This window comes from Sebastes umbrosus, chromosome 13 (assembly GCF_015220745.1).
Source record: "Sebastes umbrosus isolate fSebUmb1 chromosome 13, fSebUmb1.pri, whole genome shotgun sequence".
NCBI classification, from domain to species: Eukaryota; Metazoa; Chordata; class Actinopteri; order Perciformes; family Sebastidae; genus Sebastes; species Sebastes umbrosus.
Window position 1 is genome coordinate 8,581,299 of NC_051281.1, and position 17,527 is coordinate 8,598,825.

At 41.4% G+C, this 17,527-nt stretch overlaps 1 protein-coding gene across 3 annotated transcripts in view; it reads left to right on the forward strand.

The window, feature by feature from the left end:
• The window catches only part of lrp1bb (low density lipoprotein receptor-related protein 1Bb), a 314,579-nt gene that overhangs the window by 132,371 nt on the left and 164,681 nt on the right, over positions 1-17,527 (forward strand). For all 3 annotated transcript variants that reach the window (XM_037789698.1, XM_037789696.1, XM_037789697.1), the window contains exons 6-11: positions 547-709; positions 11,073-11,295; positions 12,773-12,965; positions 13,105-13,248; positions 15,204-15,440; positions 16,637-16,817. In XM_037789698.1, the coding sequence (XP_037645626.1) occupies positions 547-709; positions 11,073-11,295; positions 12,773-12,965; positions 13,105-13,248; positions 15,204-15,440; positions 16,637-16,817 (1,141 nt within the window). The remainder of the gene's footprint in view (positions 1-546; positions 710-11,072; positions 11,296-12,772; positions 12,966-13,104; positions 13,249-15,203; positions 15,441-16,636; positions 16,818-17,527) is intronic.

Genomic DNA, 17,527 nt, shown 5'->3' on the forward strand with positions numbered 1-17,527 from the left:
TCAGAGCAAAAAAAAGACTTTGTACATCATTTTTTTAAGAGTGAAATAACTACTCATTGCATAAATCATTGTGAATGGCAACTCGCCGCTTCTGGAAACTCGTGAAAAATGTTTTAAATTAGTCGTTGTTGTTCTAAATTTTAGACAGATTCAGCAACATGCCTTATTTCTCGCCTCAGATGTTTTCAGAAACACATTTCGGTGAACTATTTTCATAATATAAGTTACCAAAAGAACCGCCACGTTGGTCCGGTTTGAAATCCAGGAGCAGACCATGGAGTAGCACGTAGGAGCACGTACCCTCACCAGCTGAGTACAATGGATTGCAACATTACATGACATGCTATTGAGTTGCATTATGGGAAGTGTAGGACCCAGTATTCTTGGATTATATATCACAGCCTCTGCCTCTCCGATTTTTATAATTTTTTTTTAATATGTGTCTGTGGTGATCATGCAAAGTGTTGAAACATGTATTCAAGTGTGTTATACATTTTTTATTCAGCAGTTTTTACACAATAATCTAACCTCTTTTTGCCTTCGCAGATGTGGAGCACATGGCCATTGACTGGCTGACGGGCAACTTCTATTTTGTGAACCGCGTCACCGACAGAATATTTGTGTGTGACCGCGGTGGAGACACGTGTGTTACCATCCTCCAACTGGACCTGCTGAATCCTAAAGGAATAGCTCTGGATCCTCTCATGGGGTGAGTGTTCTGCAGCCTATATAATACACCATCTCTGAAAGTACAGCGAGGCTCATTTATCATCACGCATCTTTTGTTAAAAAAAAGGAAAAAAAAAAATTACAGAAGAAGAAGAAGAGAAAAAAAAAATCTCTATGCATAGCAATTGACTTGTCTGGAAGAATGTGAGTGAGTTACAATGAAGGGATTTAAATGATTCCCTGTCTTTCGACTCAGCCCTCCTCTCTTTGAGCTGTGTAATTTGGTGGATAGCTGGTGATGCTTCAGACAGCTTCTACTGTCGAGACATTCATTTGTATTCAGTGATTTCACCCTCCATCCCTCAGTAGAAAAGGCCCCTTCAGGACTTTCCATTACAGGATTTTTGTCTCTGTGGAGATCACAAAAAAGCTGAGCAACTGCAAAAAATATCCCCCTACCGCTCACAGTGAAAACTGAAACATTTACAGCATGTGGTTGACAGTCACACAGAACGTATTATGTAGGTTTCCTGTGTCATCATGCAGAAAAACAAAACTAACAAACAGAAAAAGGAAATTAAATAAATTGCATGCAGCAGCTGTACCAGAATGTGAACCAGTTTCAGAAGCTCAAAGCCTTTTGTGCCCTCTTATTCCCTGTGAGCGAGAGAAGAGAAGGGCCATTATATTACGAGGATAGACACCAAGCTTGGAGCACATCTGTAATGATATACAGATTTTAGAATCCCTGATACACTAATAATAGTGATGCACACTTTCTTTTTAGTACTAGAGCTCGTAGCGCAGTAATGACCGCCTCCAAACATCAATAACAATCGAAGTATGTTGCATCTGTCCAGTTCTGTTCAAAACCAATTCAGAACTGTGCCATGCCCGGCCGCCCAGCCCCCCAGCCTGTTCTCATTCTCAGGGTGTCAAATACAGACGCTTTGTCACGCCCCTCGGTATGTGATGCTGACGCACAAGACACCCTGTAGCGTCTGTATGAGATGCACCAGGCTTTCAAGCAGTGTGGTGACGTACTTTAAAAAGCAAAAAAACACACACTGGGCGGGAGGGTTGGTGGATGGGTCCAACAAACACAGGGCTTTCATCCAGGAGACCGCTGTTCATATCCCGTGTTCACAATATTCAGACGTTAAAAACATATACAGTCATGTTACGCCAAACTAAGTATTTTTTGTTTTAATTCACAAAGGCTGTACCCGTATCATAATTTTTTCATTCGACTCAGATTTGCCTGTTCAATACGAATATTGAACTATTCATTCTTTTTTTTTCTTCATATAGACTCTGGTAATCAGAAAATCCATAAGCCTGAGTTTCAGTGATGATTTCGACCATATTAACTTAATCAAATGCGGTCCGCCACAGTTTCATAATAAACCCAAAATATTTTTACACTTCTCAATCGGTGGGGTCCGCGCAGTCTGCCGGGGGGATTGAACTCGGCGGGTCAGGGCGAGGGCGGTGCGCCCCAACTGGCTCTCGGTTTGGAAAGGGCCGGGGTGAAGGTGGCTCGCGGTTCCCGTTGTGAGCTTTGCAGCAATCTTTGCCCAGACCTCGCCGATTCCCGTGGTGCTAGTTGCGCCCTCTCTCCCTACGGGGAGGCTACCTCTACCGGCGCAGCTCTCAACCGGGAAGTCCTCAGTACAAGGTGTCTGCGGCAATGTCGGCAAACAACCCAACCCATGTTGAAACACAGCCCCCGTCTCATTTACCATGCTTGGGTGTGACTGTCTTGCCGTGTCATCACCATTCTATACAACCAATGTGTTTATGATTAAATTGTTAACAAGAGCAGAACGTTCTTCATAGATTTAGCCTCTTAAAAAAAAAAACGACTGCTCGACTTCAAGAATTTCAAGTGGACTGAGTGGTCACTGATGATGATTTGACTCCTTGAGTTTCAGTTGCAGCCCTAGAATTCACAACATTAACCACGTGTTTACTGCGACTGTAAAGTGACGCCAAAGGGTCCTGAAAAAGCGTCAGTATGTGACGAGTGGGGATGAGAACGTGTTGCAAGACAACAACTTTGAATCTTAACATAATTAATTTGATTGAAGCTGAACTAGATTACTTCTTTGTTGCTGTCCGCATATAAACTGTACTTAATTCAACAGCTTTTGTTGCCACTTGAAGCCATTGGGTCTAATCAAAATAATCATCTGCTGGTTTCTTAATGACATGGACAGTTTGGATGTGGTTGGCTGCGTCTCAGTGTTCTCATTAAATGCCAGTCAGCCATTGGAAAGCAATATGGTTTACAGTAAATATACGATACCTCGGAGTTTCTAGTAAAGCTTGAGGCTATTTTTTAAATCAATTTGTTGTGATCACACATAACTCACACACACATACATGTAAGTGGCCATTCTGTTGTGTGTATAAAGGGATTATTGTATGGCTATAGAGTCTGCTGGCCCACAGGGGAGCTGGACATGCAGGATGTTGGCTGGATTGACTGTATAAGACACAGAAGTTTGCAGAGGCCTCTAATTGGTGAGATATGTGTACAGCTGTTTGTGAAGAAGCGGGCCTGAGAGAGGTCTGTCAGCCCGGAGCAATGGAGTGAAAACAAAAGAAATCAGGGAGGTGTTGGGTAGCAGCACAGTGTGAGGAACACTTTATAGAATGCACTCTGGTTTGGCTCTCCACTTTTATTGTTATTTGGTTCTCTCGCTCTGTCTTTCTTTCTTACTATCAGATAAGGCACTTTTACTTTGCTAGAGGAAAGCCTTTTGATGGACAACCCTTTCTTCTTTTCTTTAAAAAGCTTTTCCAAGGACAGTTTGATTGATGGTATGGTTTGTTCTAAAATCCAAGCTACCTTTGAGTCCCATTTTAGTTTAGAGTATACAACGCCGTTTATATCCGTGACTGGAAAGGATGTACTTTGTTTTTAAAATGCCCAATCTTGCTTGAAAAGATTAGTGAAGCCTAGATGATGTAAAAAAAAAAAAAAGTATGATGGATTCACTGTGTGTTGATCAGTGCGAGAATCAAGATTTATGTCACTGAGTCAACCCTTTTCCCCGGAAATTAATTTGTTTTGCCAAATATGTTTTTGGGAAGACTTAATTACTGCCTGCATTATGTTCTGTGGCAACATGATGTAAATTTTTTTCGACAGATGGGAATGTCATTAGTTACAAATATACAGATTAGACATTAAGGGATCACTGTCTAGAAGGGGACCCACGAGTTGGGAAACTCTCGCAAGACGGTTAAGGTTAGGCATGGAAAATGTAGAAGAAGGTCCGCACACTGTAGCTCCCTTTATGTGCTATTTATTGGTACATCTTAGTATAAATTAAGGTTAGGCATGGGCCTCAAATGGTTAAGATTAGGAGAGGTCATCGGGCAGCGAGTCTAAGAAGAGTTTTTGCATGTTTTTGGTAGATTTTACAATTTACAGATTACAGTACCTTCTAGACCAGGTATCACTAAGGTTATTATATTATCATCCTATCATCCACTTTTCATGCCAGTCCATTTAATAGTTGTTGAGATATTTCACTAAAACCCCAAAAATATCAACCTCACGGTGGCGCTAGAGGAAAAGTCAGGAGATCTGTTCATGGTCACCAAAGTCAGATTGATTCATCTTCTGGGAACCATCAATGTAAAAAACGTCATGACCGACACCGCCATCCATAGAGCCAGGCTGCTACTGTGGCTAATTCAGGCACCATGAGTTTTTTTTCTGTAGTATACAAATAGCATAAGTATGTTTTCTTTAATGTTTAATCACCTAAAAATAAGAATTGTTGTGTTTTCGTTACCTTAGAATGAGCCCTCCATATCTACATACAGAGTGGGTCATCTCTTCACGTATCTGCCCGCCATGTTTCTACAGTTGCCCAGGACGAACAAACCACTCTGTTAACTTTTTCTGCTTGGGCCGGAGTCAATAACGTTACTCGCTCTGGAGTTAACCTCCTTCACTCCACTCAGCCGCCGGGAAACAAGACACAGGAAACCTCTGTTGGTCTTGAGGAGCTGCAGCATTTATTTCTGCACAAACTGCAACTTCCACTGAACATTCACTTGATATTCTTAAAGCAAAACAAACTCTGTCTTCTGCTCCACTCGCTCACTTGTTCACTCAGACACAATCGCCGCCACTCTCTCTCTCTCTCTCTCGCTTCACCACTCACCTCCCACATACACATACACTCTACATACTCTGCTATTCTCCAAATGATCTAATCTTACAACAACTAGCTCTAGATAGGAACATTCATGTTTTTGCGTCAGCCACCGTTCCTCTCCTACACGCTTGACGCACAGGAGAGGTTGCAATCTGCTAATGCCGCTAGATGGCGCTAAATCTTACACACCGTACCTTTTAAACTGCCAAAAAAATAAAAACTACAAAATATATCCTTCAAGCTTGAATCCGACCCATGGCCAATTGCTGCATATTGTCCCCTCTCTCGCCCTCTTTCAAGACTACAACCATCTCTATCAAATAATGACAAAAAGCCCCCCCAAAAGAAAGTCTTTAAAAAAATAAAGCCCTTTTAACCCCTGCCTCTGTAAAAAAATAGTGAAATAGTTATTCTGTATTTTTGCAGAATTGTATTAGAAAACAATAATCTAAAGAAGGACGTCATTTTACAGTAGAGAAAAGGGTTTAATGTCTTTCAAGAGTAAGAAATGCTACCATACTATATGTTAAAGGCATCGCCTTTACTTTTGTTGAAATGCTATTTGCTTCTAACAGCAGATACTTCTAGTTGTTCACAAGGTCTGAGTCCTTGACTATATAATAGATTTTTTATTGTAAAGGTGAATTGCAGTCTGAAAACTGGAAATCTGAACAAAGCAGCTGAAGGAAATTAAGTAACTTTCTTTTCCGTATAAAAAGGACAGAAAAGTCAGCAAACAACTTTGAGTGTATACCTTTCATTGCCAGTGTCTATTCAGTCTGTTTCACTGTGCGACTCATATTGTTTTTCACCGGTCCAATGCAGTTGATTTTATCAGGGGTGCTCATCATTTCCAGAATCCCAACATGGATATCGCTGTAGCTGCAGAATGCACAGCATCAGCACCGTCCTAATCCCAGAAAGCTATCATTTGTATGCCACGTGGAGGTGCACCTGTTTGGGGAGCTGGGTTCCTTGCTGACGCTGACAGTTTTTTCAGCGCAGCCTGGTCTACAGTTCAAAGGTCAGCCCATCTCTCCCCTGACTTGACTTGTGCAGATTAAGTCGGCTTCCCGCCGCTCTCCGGCTGCAGCTCGTTATCAGTGGAGGTTGTTGGAGCTCCGTCCTCAGACAGCACGGCACGCCTTCCATGTTAATTACTGTACGTGCAGACCTGAGCAGTTGAATACTTAAAGTGGCAGTCCATGAGTTAAAGGACATTTCAGTTATTTGTCTGGTGTTTTTTAGTCCCTATTGTAAGAAATTTAGACTACATGTAACACCTGTTTTCCATGAATGATCTTCCGCTGGCTCCCTGCATATTTAAGAATTGATTTTCAAGCCCTCCTCGTGGTTTTTGAGGTACTAAATGGTTTGGCTCCTCTGTGCATCACACATTGTCTATCATTTTGTGTCTACTCACATACCCCGAGGTCCTCCGCAGCATGCCTCCTAAATGTCCCCAAAATTACCACAAAGGAAATGGGAAATGCTGCTTTTATTGCGTTTCCCTCCAGGTTACGGAGCTTCTATGTATCAGAGAGGAAGCCTCACTGGGCATTTTTAAAAAAGCATTTCAAAACATTCTGAAACAGTCTTTAGAAATCTTGTGCTGTGTCCGAAATTGCACACCATGCACTACATACTACAATATGTGTACTATGGTTCAACATACTTTTGTGTGAATGTTACGACCCAGCTCGCTGGGGGAAAGGGAAGCAACATAAAAGCTTGAATTGGCAAAACAAAGTTATTTATTGGTAAAAGCGTAGTTGTTTCATACAAACAAAAAATGGTGAGGGCTGGAGGGTGCTGTTTAAAACAAGGAAATAATTATTACCAAAAGAGGACTCTTAAAAAAGAGCTACAACTAACTAAAAAAAGAACCAGACACAAAAATAAAACCTCACTATAAAACAAAACACATAAAACAGCACCCTTGCACCTACTGAAACTAAACACTCAATTTTAATTGAGTTTAATCAGTATTTTAACCTTGTCCTGGCCCAGTCCCATACGTCGTTTACGAGCGCCTTACTAGGTTTCGGATTCATACTAAAAAATCTCATATTCTGTTTTAGCGTACTAAATAGCATGTTAGTATGGAATTTGGGACACAAACCTTGCTTTAATTTAACATTCATTCTAAACATAAAAAAGTAAATACATATATACATATTCATAAATGCATACCGTTCATTTCTTTTGATTTCATTTTATTATCATCACTGCTGTGTGTATCCTGTGCTTCCACTATCAGTGTCCAGTGTTGTTAAACATTTTATCTGGAATTATCTGCTGATAACCTTTGTTGATGTAGTCAGCACTCATTTCTGTTTCCTCCTCCAAATTAAATGACTAAATTGTTTTGTACTTCCAGAAATGACTCATATGAGTGTCTTTTGAGCTGAAATGGAACTACTTGGTTAAGGTTAGGACAGAAGATTGTGTACATGATTATCAGAAACCAACTTTTACTAATGGTAGGAAATGGGTTGTGAACAGCTGCCTGTGGTGTCAGAGTGAGTCGCTTTGTTGTGCCAACTATTCACTTCAACCTCATCATGTAATGTGGTCCTTGAACAACATCACACTACTTCTTCATTTGCTCCTGACAGTCATAATTCACGTTTTCACAAGAGGCTCCTGTGAGGTAATGTAAACAAAAGGAGAGTAAGAAGTCAACAATCAGACGGCAGAAAACTGGGCGTATTTGAAGAAAACAAAACAAAAAATGCTCATTTTAAAGCTAAATTAAGCAAATTATGACCACTAAAGGTGCAAAAAAGACTCCATAACAAACTCACAGAAACACAGCCCTGATATTCTATCATATTACCATGTTATTATGGTTAATCAGTTAACAGCTGGGGGAAATAAATAAGTGCTCAATTAGCTTAATTTCACTTAACTTTGAGGTACTTAATTGAGTATTTTCCTATTGGGGTGCTTCTACTCCACTACATTTAAGAGGGATTTTTTGTTTTGTTTTACTCCTTCTACTGTTACCTGTTACTGTACTTTGCTGATTGAGTTTTAATGTTATTTGGTTAATGTTAAACAAATGTGACACAGCACCACCTGGAGCTCTAATGCTTACTTTGAATGCACAGCTTAATCTTCGGTGAAGCATACTTTCTCCACCACTCCCTCTTTCCACTTACAATAGTTCCCATCAAGCAGAAACAGAGCACTACTGGAGTGTTTGAATGTAAGACAAATATTGACTTTTAGCTACGGTTTGAATCACCACCACCTCAACTGTCTTCATCATCCACTCCTTTTGTCATTTAATTTCATGTCGCGTTGGGAAGGTAGCATACAGTTGGCACTGTGAATGAATGGGCTGAAAGCAACATATCGACTGCAACAATTATCTTTGAGATTGTCACAGCGGAGGACTTTATTCAAACAAAAACATGCGTCATCAGAATAATTTAAAAAGTACTAAAACCACATAAATGCTCTTCACATCGGGGCTTAATTGTAAGTAAAAATGGTGCTGAGTGTCTGAGAAGCCTTTCTTCTTCACATTTGTAGAAGACCCACAGCAGGTGCATAGCTACAGTTGAGAAAGAGGTGTAGGCAGGAGCTTTATGCTGCTGTTTTATAGCTTCCCTTAATTCCTCTTGACAGACGAGTATAGGTTTGTGGCTGGGGGACTGGGTAGACTTTGGGTAGAGCTTTGCTGACATACTGATCTAATATCAACACCTGATCATAGTTAGAGTCTGGCAACCTTGTGACGTGGTCTTATTGGATCGAGAATCTTATCTGGCACGAGATTCTTTTATTAGATTAAGTACACTGATAATAAATATCCTGATTTATCTACTTTTAAAAAAGGGCAACTTTATGCATCATATTATTATGTATAGATCAAGCAATAGTCTTTGTATAAACCACTTAAAAAAGCGTTACTTGTTTCAAACCATACACCGCACTTCCAGTATCGATTAAGATATTTTTAACATTGAGAATGTTACTAGTACAGTGCTAACTATTTCAGCAGTGCAGTGCATAACATATATTTCTCTACCCAAATACTGGTTCTGGTTTAACAGTTTAGCCTGGGGCTATGGAAATGGTATCTATCAGCTTAGAGCTATGGTAAAGAGCCAGGGCTCATGGTGTTACTCATGGCTTACTTCCCATGGCTCCTTCCACTTCACAATAATATTGGAACAGAGTAAATGTAACACCATCATTGTTTGTTGTGTGGGCGTACCTGAGATGATTGGCTTGGATTATGTAAATACATCTTGTTAAGGCAAAAATGCACAACTTCTTGTGTTTTGAACAAATACAGATTAACTTCAAACTAGATATTTTCATGTAAAGATACAAACCTTTTTTTTTTTTTATTGTTGATATCACAGATTCAATTATGCTATATTTACATCCACTTAGATACATTTTTTCCAGTGTATTCTGCTGTGATGTTGATTTTAAAAACACAATGTATGTAGATCAGACCGAGAAGGGTCATCAAAACTATCAATAATCTTGGTAATTGTTGTCACTGTACGTATCTCTCAATGTAGATGACACAACAACATAATGTATGCCGAAGTTAAAAACAATTTTGTGTAGAATCAGTTTTAATAAAATACACCATTTTCTCAGCTACGTCTCCCTTACTTACTGTAGCTACGCCTGTCAGTCTCTCCGGTTTTGAACAGCACATAATCAGTTAATAATAAGGGGGTCGCAGATTTACCACTCTGAATTCTTGCTCATTTTTTGAAACAATGGGTCCTTGATTTCAGAGAGAGGTAGACAAAAGCAAGCCTCTAATTTCTATTTTTAAAATGTCAATTTTGCGGCTGGCTTGTTTTAAAATGAGAATCAAGTAAATGGGGTTTTAAAGAGGACCTATTATGCTTTTGTGCTTTCTCCCTTTCCTTTAGTGTGTTATATTGTTTTTTTTTGTACATGTAAAAGGTTTGCAAAGTTACAAAGCCCAAAGTCCTCACCGAAGGGAGTTACTCCCCCCAACAGAAACACTGCTCCTGAACTGCCTGAAACGCCTTGCTTGAAGTCCTGCCCTTTCTTCCGTAACGTTGTGATCACACCAAGTAACACATTTGCATAATACCTGCCTAGCGGCTAGTTTGGCACGCCCTCAAACAAATCTAGTTAGAGCGGAGCTGGAGCGGAGTCTGAAGAGTTTGGTTCTGTTGACCAATCGTAACAGAGGGGGCCAACTGACCAATCAGAGCAGACTGGGCTTTTTGGGAGGGCGGGGCCAGGAGCTCAAACAGAGGGTGAAAAGAGGTGCTGCAGCACAGCCGGTAAAATAAAGCGTTTTTTGAACATTAAAGCATGTAAACACGTTCTAGTAGAAACCCAAAATACAAGTATGCACCTGAAAATGAGCAGAATAGATACACTTTTAAACATGCATTTGACGGCTACATGATATCATGCTAAAAGACTGAGGCAAACAGGTCCCAGTTATAAAAAGAGTCTGCATCCTTACTAGTTGATAAACTATGTGGAAATAAAGATGCAGCATTGTTTTTGCAGCGTAGACCTAGTTAGCACTAGTATTACAGTACGATGAAAAAAGTGGAGTCATTCTAACATGCCTCTGGACACTTACATTAAACACTTGAGCTAGTAAAATAGACGTTAAATTTATGTTTCATCGTTTATATTATTGGTCGTTAACCTGTAAGCCCATAAAAAAATTACTTAGCTAATGATATACTAACTCTTGGCCTCAGAAGTAACACTAGGTTACTACTATAGGTAATAAGCTTGTTAGCCGGGCATGCTAATGTTTGGATCTTATGTTAGATCATATAAGCACACAGTTTTGCTCTTGTGTTTTTGGTTTTGGAAACGCTAAATAATATACCTCATCCCCAAACTCTTTAAATGTTGCTCACTGCTTCAACATGTGGACAAATCCACAGCTGGACAGACCTGCTGTGCCTTGTTACAGTTGCTAAGCTACGATTGGACAATCGCTGTTCAGTGGAGGGGTTCAATGAACAGTCAATTGCAGCTTGAATTAACATATTAGGCTATATATGCAAAGTGTCATTCCGCGGCTTTGGGTAAATCACACCAAATAAGCCAGAAAGATTCACACGTGTGTGCTGTAAGGAAGGTTTGCAGAATAAATAGGTCTTAGAAGATCTGAAGCAAAGAATGAGACTCTGCTCTCCCAACAAAGTTGACATTATTTAATCATTTAAACGATCCCACTCTTTGCAGGATGCTCTTCTTCACTGACTATGGGACCGTGGCCAAAGTGGAGCGCTGCAACATGGACGGCACCAACCGGACCCGGCTGGTGGATTATAAAATCGAGCAGCCCACTGCCGTGGCATTGGACGTGGTCAAGAAGCTGGTGTACTGGGCAGACGCCTACCTGGATTACATCGATGTGGTGGATTACAACGGCGGGAACAGGCACACCATTATCCACGGGAGCCAAGTGAGTGTCACATTTCACTGTCAGCGTTGCTTTTTGTCTTCCGTGGGCTCCACATCATAAGGGAGCCATTGTGGACAAACGTCAGCGGGAATCGGAACAGACAATTGGTTTCTCTTATCGGCGCTGTCGCCCTCTTCATTTGAGAGACTCCAAATTGTTACATGAGAGGGGCTTTCTAATGTTCTGATTTAGGGCACCCTGCTTTATCACCGCATGACAGGTGGTACATTCACTGCTTGTTGTTGTAATTCACTCTTCATTTTTTTTCATATAAAAGCTCTTTTGAACGGAGAGTAGATGGTTTATTAAATTGAAGGAATTGAGGCACATGTGGGGCTGTCTTCTAAATGAGCATATCAATAGTCTCTCTCCTGTAGTACACTCTTGAAGCCTTTCATCACAGATCATGACTATTCATTAGAAGGCCTTTTCAAGCAACTTGGACTAGATACCCTTTATGAGGAAGGCAAAACGTACATTTTAAACACCTCATTTTGCATGCAGGTGTTCTGTGCATAATAAAGCCTCCTCCACTAGTTTGTGTCCTCGTTAGACAGATCTCGCATCTACAACGACAAATGTCATGCAGCTCCTTTCTACAAATTTTCCATAGACTGTATATGTTTTTTTCTGTCATAGCCTATGGTATCCTTGATATACCAATATCCACATATAGCTCATTTCAAGTACACTAGTGCAGCGCCCGTTAAGAGCGCAGATTGCTTGGCCCCCAGAAGTGCTGCTTGCAGCGTTTTCAAGAACCGCGGTATGGTATATAAGAGGGAAAATAGAAAACGTGGCAATTAGTAGTTGAGATGCTCAATTAAATGATATATATATATATACAGTATATATCTCATTTAAATAAGCATCTCATCTATTAATTATTACATTTTCTATTTTCCCTCTTATGAGGTTGATCTTCTCATCATAATCAATCGAGAAAATGTTCAAAACAGCATGCATTGCATACGTATGCTCTAGGTAAAGATGCAAGTACAGTACACACACACCATTTTCAGTAGCATGTGTGCGATTGCTTTGAAAGTAGAGTGCCGAGGCCAAATTCCACAGAGAGAGACGGTTGAGTGGTTTGTTTGTTATTTATTTATTTATTCTGACGCATGTTTCTTGGTGCCCCTGAAGTTAAGGTGTGACCCAGTGAGCCTAGGTGTACTTCCTGTGAACACAGCTCATCCAGCCATGTCGCTGTGTGTGGGTGTCAGCCTGCTAAATGTAGCATGGAGGCTGTGGTGTCAGGGCCAGTGGCCTCCCTGTGGAGTCCAGGTTTTGATCCGGTGTGGGCTGCCAAATGTACAGACAGCCCTACCGCCCTCTCCATCCTCCCTCATGCTTGCTGCATTATTAAATTAATGAATTCATTTGTTTTTTGTTATTGTTTTCTCTTGTGATTTGACTTATTTTTGGCTTCAAGGATTATGTAAAATAAAACACCTTGGATCTTTGTATTTTTCAGGTGTCGTACATTTATTCATTAGCTGTGTTTGAGGACTACCTTTACGCTACCCACTCCGACCCCTCCAAAGGGAGTTCCCCTGTGGAGCTGCTACAGATCCACAGGTTCAACATCACAGCGGAGAGCAGGACACTAGTCAGCCTGGGGAATACTAGAGGACTCCGTGTTTACCACAAACTCACTCAGCCAAAAGGTAAAGGGCATTTTTTATAGATAGGTTAACGTGCAAGTACGTGACAGAATCTTCCCCATCATGTGACTCACGAGCTACAGAAAGAGGATGCTTGATTGGATTATAATGATTTCTCTGTCCTTTCTGATTATTTCCACAGTCAGGAGTCACGCATGTGATATAGTGTCGTATGGAAAGCCGGGTGGATGTTCCCATATCTGCCTTCTGAGTGGCAGCTACAAGTCCAGAACCTGCCGCTGTCGTACCGGCTACAGCCTGGGCTCTGATGGACAGACCTGTAAAAGTCAGTATATATTTTGTCTTGGATTTAAATCGGTGCATCATTTTGTATTTTAGTACATATGTCATTGGCAGTGCTTCCTGCTTTCTGAACTCCAACACAACAAACTCTGCCCAGCTGTTTCCACCATGGATGTATTCAACTATTCCACCGTTGTCTTCTGGCAACACGTCAGCTCACCAGATTTCAGAACGAAACTTCTCCTTGAGCGAGACTCTTTCCATAATGTCAAACGCTTATAATAACAATTATAATCTGTCATGGTGAAAACAAGCACTTTTAGTGGACGTAAATGAAGGTTTCAGCTTGCCCCAATAGCACCATATTGCAGCCTGTGAGCAGCTGTTGTCTACAGCGCTCCCCCTCAATTATGGACCAACTTCAGAGATTATTGTTATTATTAGGCTGCATTCACATGAGATCAGGCGTTGCGGCGAAAGTGCAAGTTTTTCCATTAATTTTAAATGGGGGTCGTGTGTTTGGGCTGCGTCTGCGGATGTGGCTGCGGCGGCAGCAGTTGGTGCCAAAAAAAAAGCAGCAGCCTGTGGCAGACAAGTTGAAAGTTTTGGAGATACGCAACCCGACGTCACGCTGTGGTGGCCAATTACGTAACCGGCGATCCAGAGCTGTACAACCAAGCCATAAGTGAACAAAAGACGTTAATTGTTGCAGTTAATGGGCCATTAAAGTGACTCGTTTAGACCTCTGCACAACCCTACAATGAATCATCGCAACACCTGATCTCCAGTAGAATGCAGCCATAGTCAGTTAAACCACAAAACATGCTGAAATAGGGTCCAGGTTGAAAAAAAAACAAAGTTACCCTTTAATGAACAAGAATTCTGACTTAAGCCTGAAAAGAACTTTTTGCATCAGTGCTCTCATTTTGATGTGCCTGTAAAGGTCATGTGTCATATTAGAGACGAAAGCGTGCAACACAATCCACAGCCGTAGACTGACAGTGATAAAGACAAGCGCCGGTGGACACAGACCCATTTGAAAGTGACGTTCCGCTATCGACCTGTCGCGAGCCTGATTGATTATTGCCATAATGAGGACTTAAGTTTGTCTGCATTTGTTGGCTCGTCTGATCAATTGCTGGACATTGTGTAGTTGACAATAAAAGCAGAAGATCAAATTGATGACACAATCTGAGGGCCCACCGCCGTTCGATCGGGGTAACGAAGCATTGGGAGTCTTGCCATGACAGATTTGATTTATTCCCCCCTCATAGATGTTCTGATGACACCAGCTATCTCTCTCTCGCTCGCGCTTTCCGTCTCCCTAAGCATAATGAGATTCGGTGCTAAATGGTAGTGCTTCTTCATACAGCAGTCACCGTGGGGTTTGATATCTGGGTCTCTTGCAATGCTTAATTGTCTCCTGGGTAGTCGGTCTCTCCCTCACAAAATGATAAATTGAAGTGAGGCATGTGTGGTCCTCACCCCCAGCATCCCAGTCTCCAGGGTAGGGGCTGAGAGCGAGGCGAGGTCTGCTTCTCTCACTGGAAGCCCTGCTTCATTCCTCCTCTTGCCTCTTCGGAGGATCCCAAAGGGTTCGAGAACATACAGCCCCCTGAGCGGCTGGCGGGCCGCCGAGGAGCTGCCTCAGCTTTCTAGGCCCCTCTGTTTGCCTTTCTACACAGACACCATGTTATTTTAGATCAGAAGCAGCGTTCACAGCCAAGGTAAGTATTGCCATTGTCTGTTTGCTCAAGCATTTTCTTTCTCCTACTGTCGAGGCAGCTTTTGTAGCAGGAAGGTGATTGAAGGGGGAGAGTAAAGCCATTGGCACTGATTACTGGCTCCATTAAGGTGAATGGATGGCCCTGGCTCTGGCTCACATATAAGAACAATGTGGCCGGTAAGAGGGTTTAATGCTGGGATCAGCATTGAGGAATTAGACCAATTAATTGACAATAACAGTAAAAAGAGGGTCCGTCCTTTCTTGCCTTGTAGAGCCCAAACACGATCTCTTCCTGTTCTACGGTAAGGGGCGTCCCGGGGTCATCCGAGGCCTGGATATGAATATCAAGTCCAGCGACGAGCACATCGTGCCAATCGAGGACCTGGTCAACCCCCGAGCCATTGACTACTACGCAGAATCGGGACACATCTACTTTGCTGACACCACCAGTTTCCTCATCGGGCGGCAAAAAATAGATGGAAACAGCAGAGAGACGATACTCAAAGATGGTAGGTCTATACTGCAGCATTTCCCTAGAATCAATTAAACTGACTGTGTGCAATATTTTATATTAGCCATTCTTTCCTGGCATTAATGTAAGGTTAGAGCCATTTCACACACTCTTAATCTACTCAGAACACACTCAGTGTACTCAGAAGGTAGTGTTCATGTAATGCACCTTATCTTAAGAAGAAAAAAAGAACTGGCTTCACTAGTCTGGCAAAAAAAACTGCTCTTTATCAATTCTTTATCATTTATACAAACAACATTTGCCAGTAATGAAGCACCACACACTGAATGATGATACATTTCTCACCAGACATTGTCCAAGTGGGTAAATATGCAAAACTGCCAAGGCTGCATATTTGGAAACTGATTGTATTTATATTAATTCCTTGATGATTGCTTTCATAATGATTTCCCTCAGTGGCTCTGTGGGCACAGTGCTACCAGAATGCTTTCAAAGCAAATCAAAGTCAAAGTACTGCATAAAAGTTTTCTTTAAACCTGAGAAAATGTATTTGGTAGGGCTGTCAAAGTTAACACGATAATAAACCCATAAACGCAACCTGTGGTTTTTAGGTTCTAGCAGTCTCCATTTTTAAAGCTACAGTAAAGATACTGGCATCTTATGAAACTAAAAAAACCTAAGGAATCCATTGGTACCAACCGTGTCATACTAGTTTGTCGCGAAGGATGATAGATTACGCTCCAAACCTGCACTACATTTTGGCGAGGAAAAAGCTGAGTTATATACCCAACTATGGGTACCAACGAGTCTCCCCTTTACAGACCTGCCCGCTTTATGATAAGCACATACAGTTTGGGGCAAGTCATAGTCAAGTCAGCACACTGACACATTGACAGCTGTTGTTGCCTGTTGGACTTGAGTTTGCCATGTTATGATTTGAGCATATTTTTATGCTAAATGCAGTACCTGTGAGGGTTTCTGGGCAATATTTGTCATTGTTTTGTGTTGTTAATTGATTTCCAATAATAAATATATACATACATTTCCATAAAGCAGCATATTTGTCCACTCCCATGTTGATAAGAGTATTAAATATTGGACAAATCTCCCATTAAGGTACATTTTGAACAGATAAAAAAATGTGCGATTAATTTGCGATTAAATATTTGAATCGATTGACAGCCCTAGTATTTGGTGATTCTGTTGACTTGTGTGCTGCTGATTCTGTTGTAGAACTTGACAACGTTGAAGGAATCTCAGTGGACTGGATCGGGAATAACCTGTATTGGACCAACGATGGCTACAGGAAGACGATCAGCGTTGCCAGACTGGAGAGAGCCTCCCAGACCAGGAAGACTCTGTTGGAAGGGAACATGTCACACCCCCGGGCCATCGTGGTCGACCCTCTTAACAGGTCAGGAAAAGAAAAAGGAAGAAAGAGACACTTTAAAAACCCTATAGCCAGCTGCTAGAAGCAATTTCAAGCAAAAAGGGAGCTTAGAAAAAGTCACTAGAAGCCCGTCAGAGGGGATGACGCCCGTGCAGCGGGATGACGTGCGGAGTGCAGCCGCACGTCACTGTAGTCTTGCCAGGTGAGGCAGCGAGGCTCGAGGCTGCACTCGAGATGATACTCAAGGTCCCTCTGGACCTTCGTCAAGAGTATTTGACACAGTTCATACAACATTGATCTTCATGGATAATGCTCAACACATAACTCTATTTACAAGAATACTTAGAGGAATTGTATTTGTGATGGATGAAAACGCCGGCCTTGTAGCTTTCAGAAGTCATTCAAAGTGGTATCAATCAGGTGCATTACTTGGATATTGACTAACCAGGTCTATAATATCCCAAGAGTCCTTAGAGCACGACATGCCATGCTATCTCATCGCTCAATCCTTTGAGGGATAGAGTTTGCAAATTATACTTCTCTTCTATTAAGGTTACATAGCGATGTGTTTAAAAGTAGTTTTGCAAGTTAAATTTAATTTCCAAAATGCTAATGTATCAATCTATCTAATGCTTTACTGCCAGTTCGTCATGCTTATGTACAATAATAACGTGGTAGAGAATTGAAGATGAAAAATATCATTGGACCAATGTGATATTTTATTCTGGTTGTTG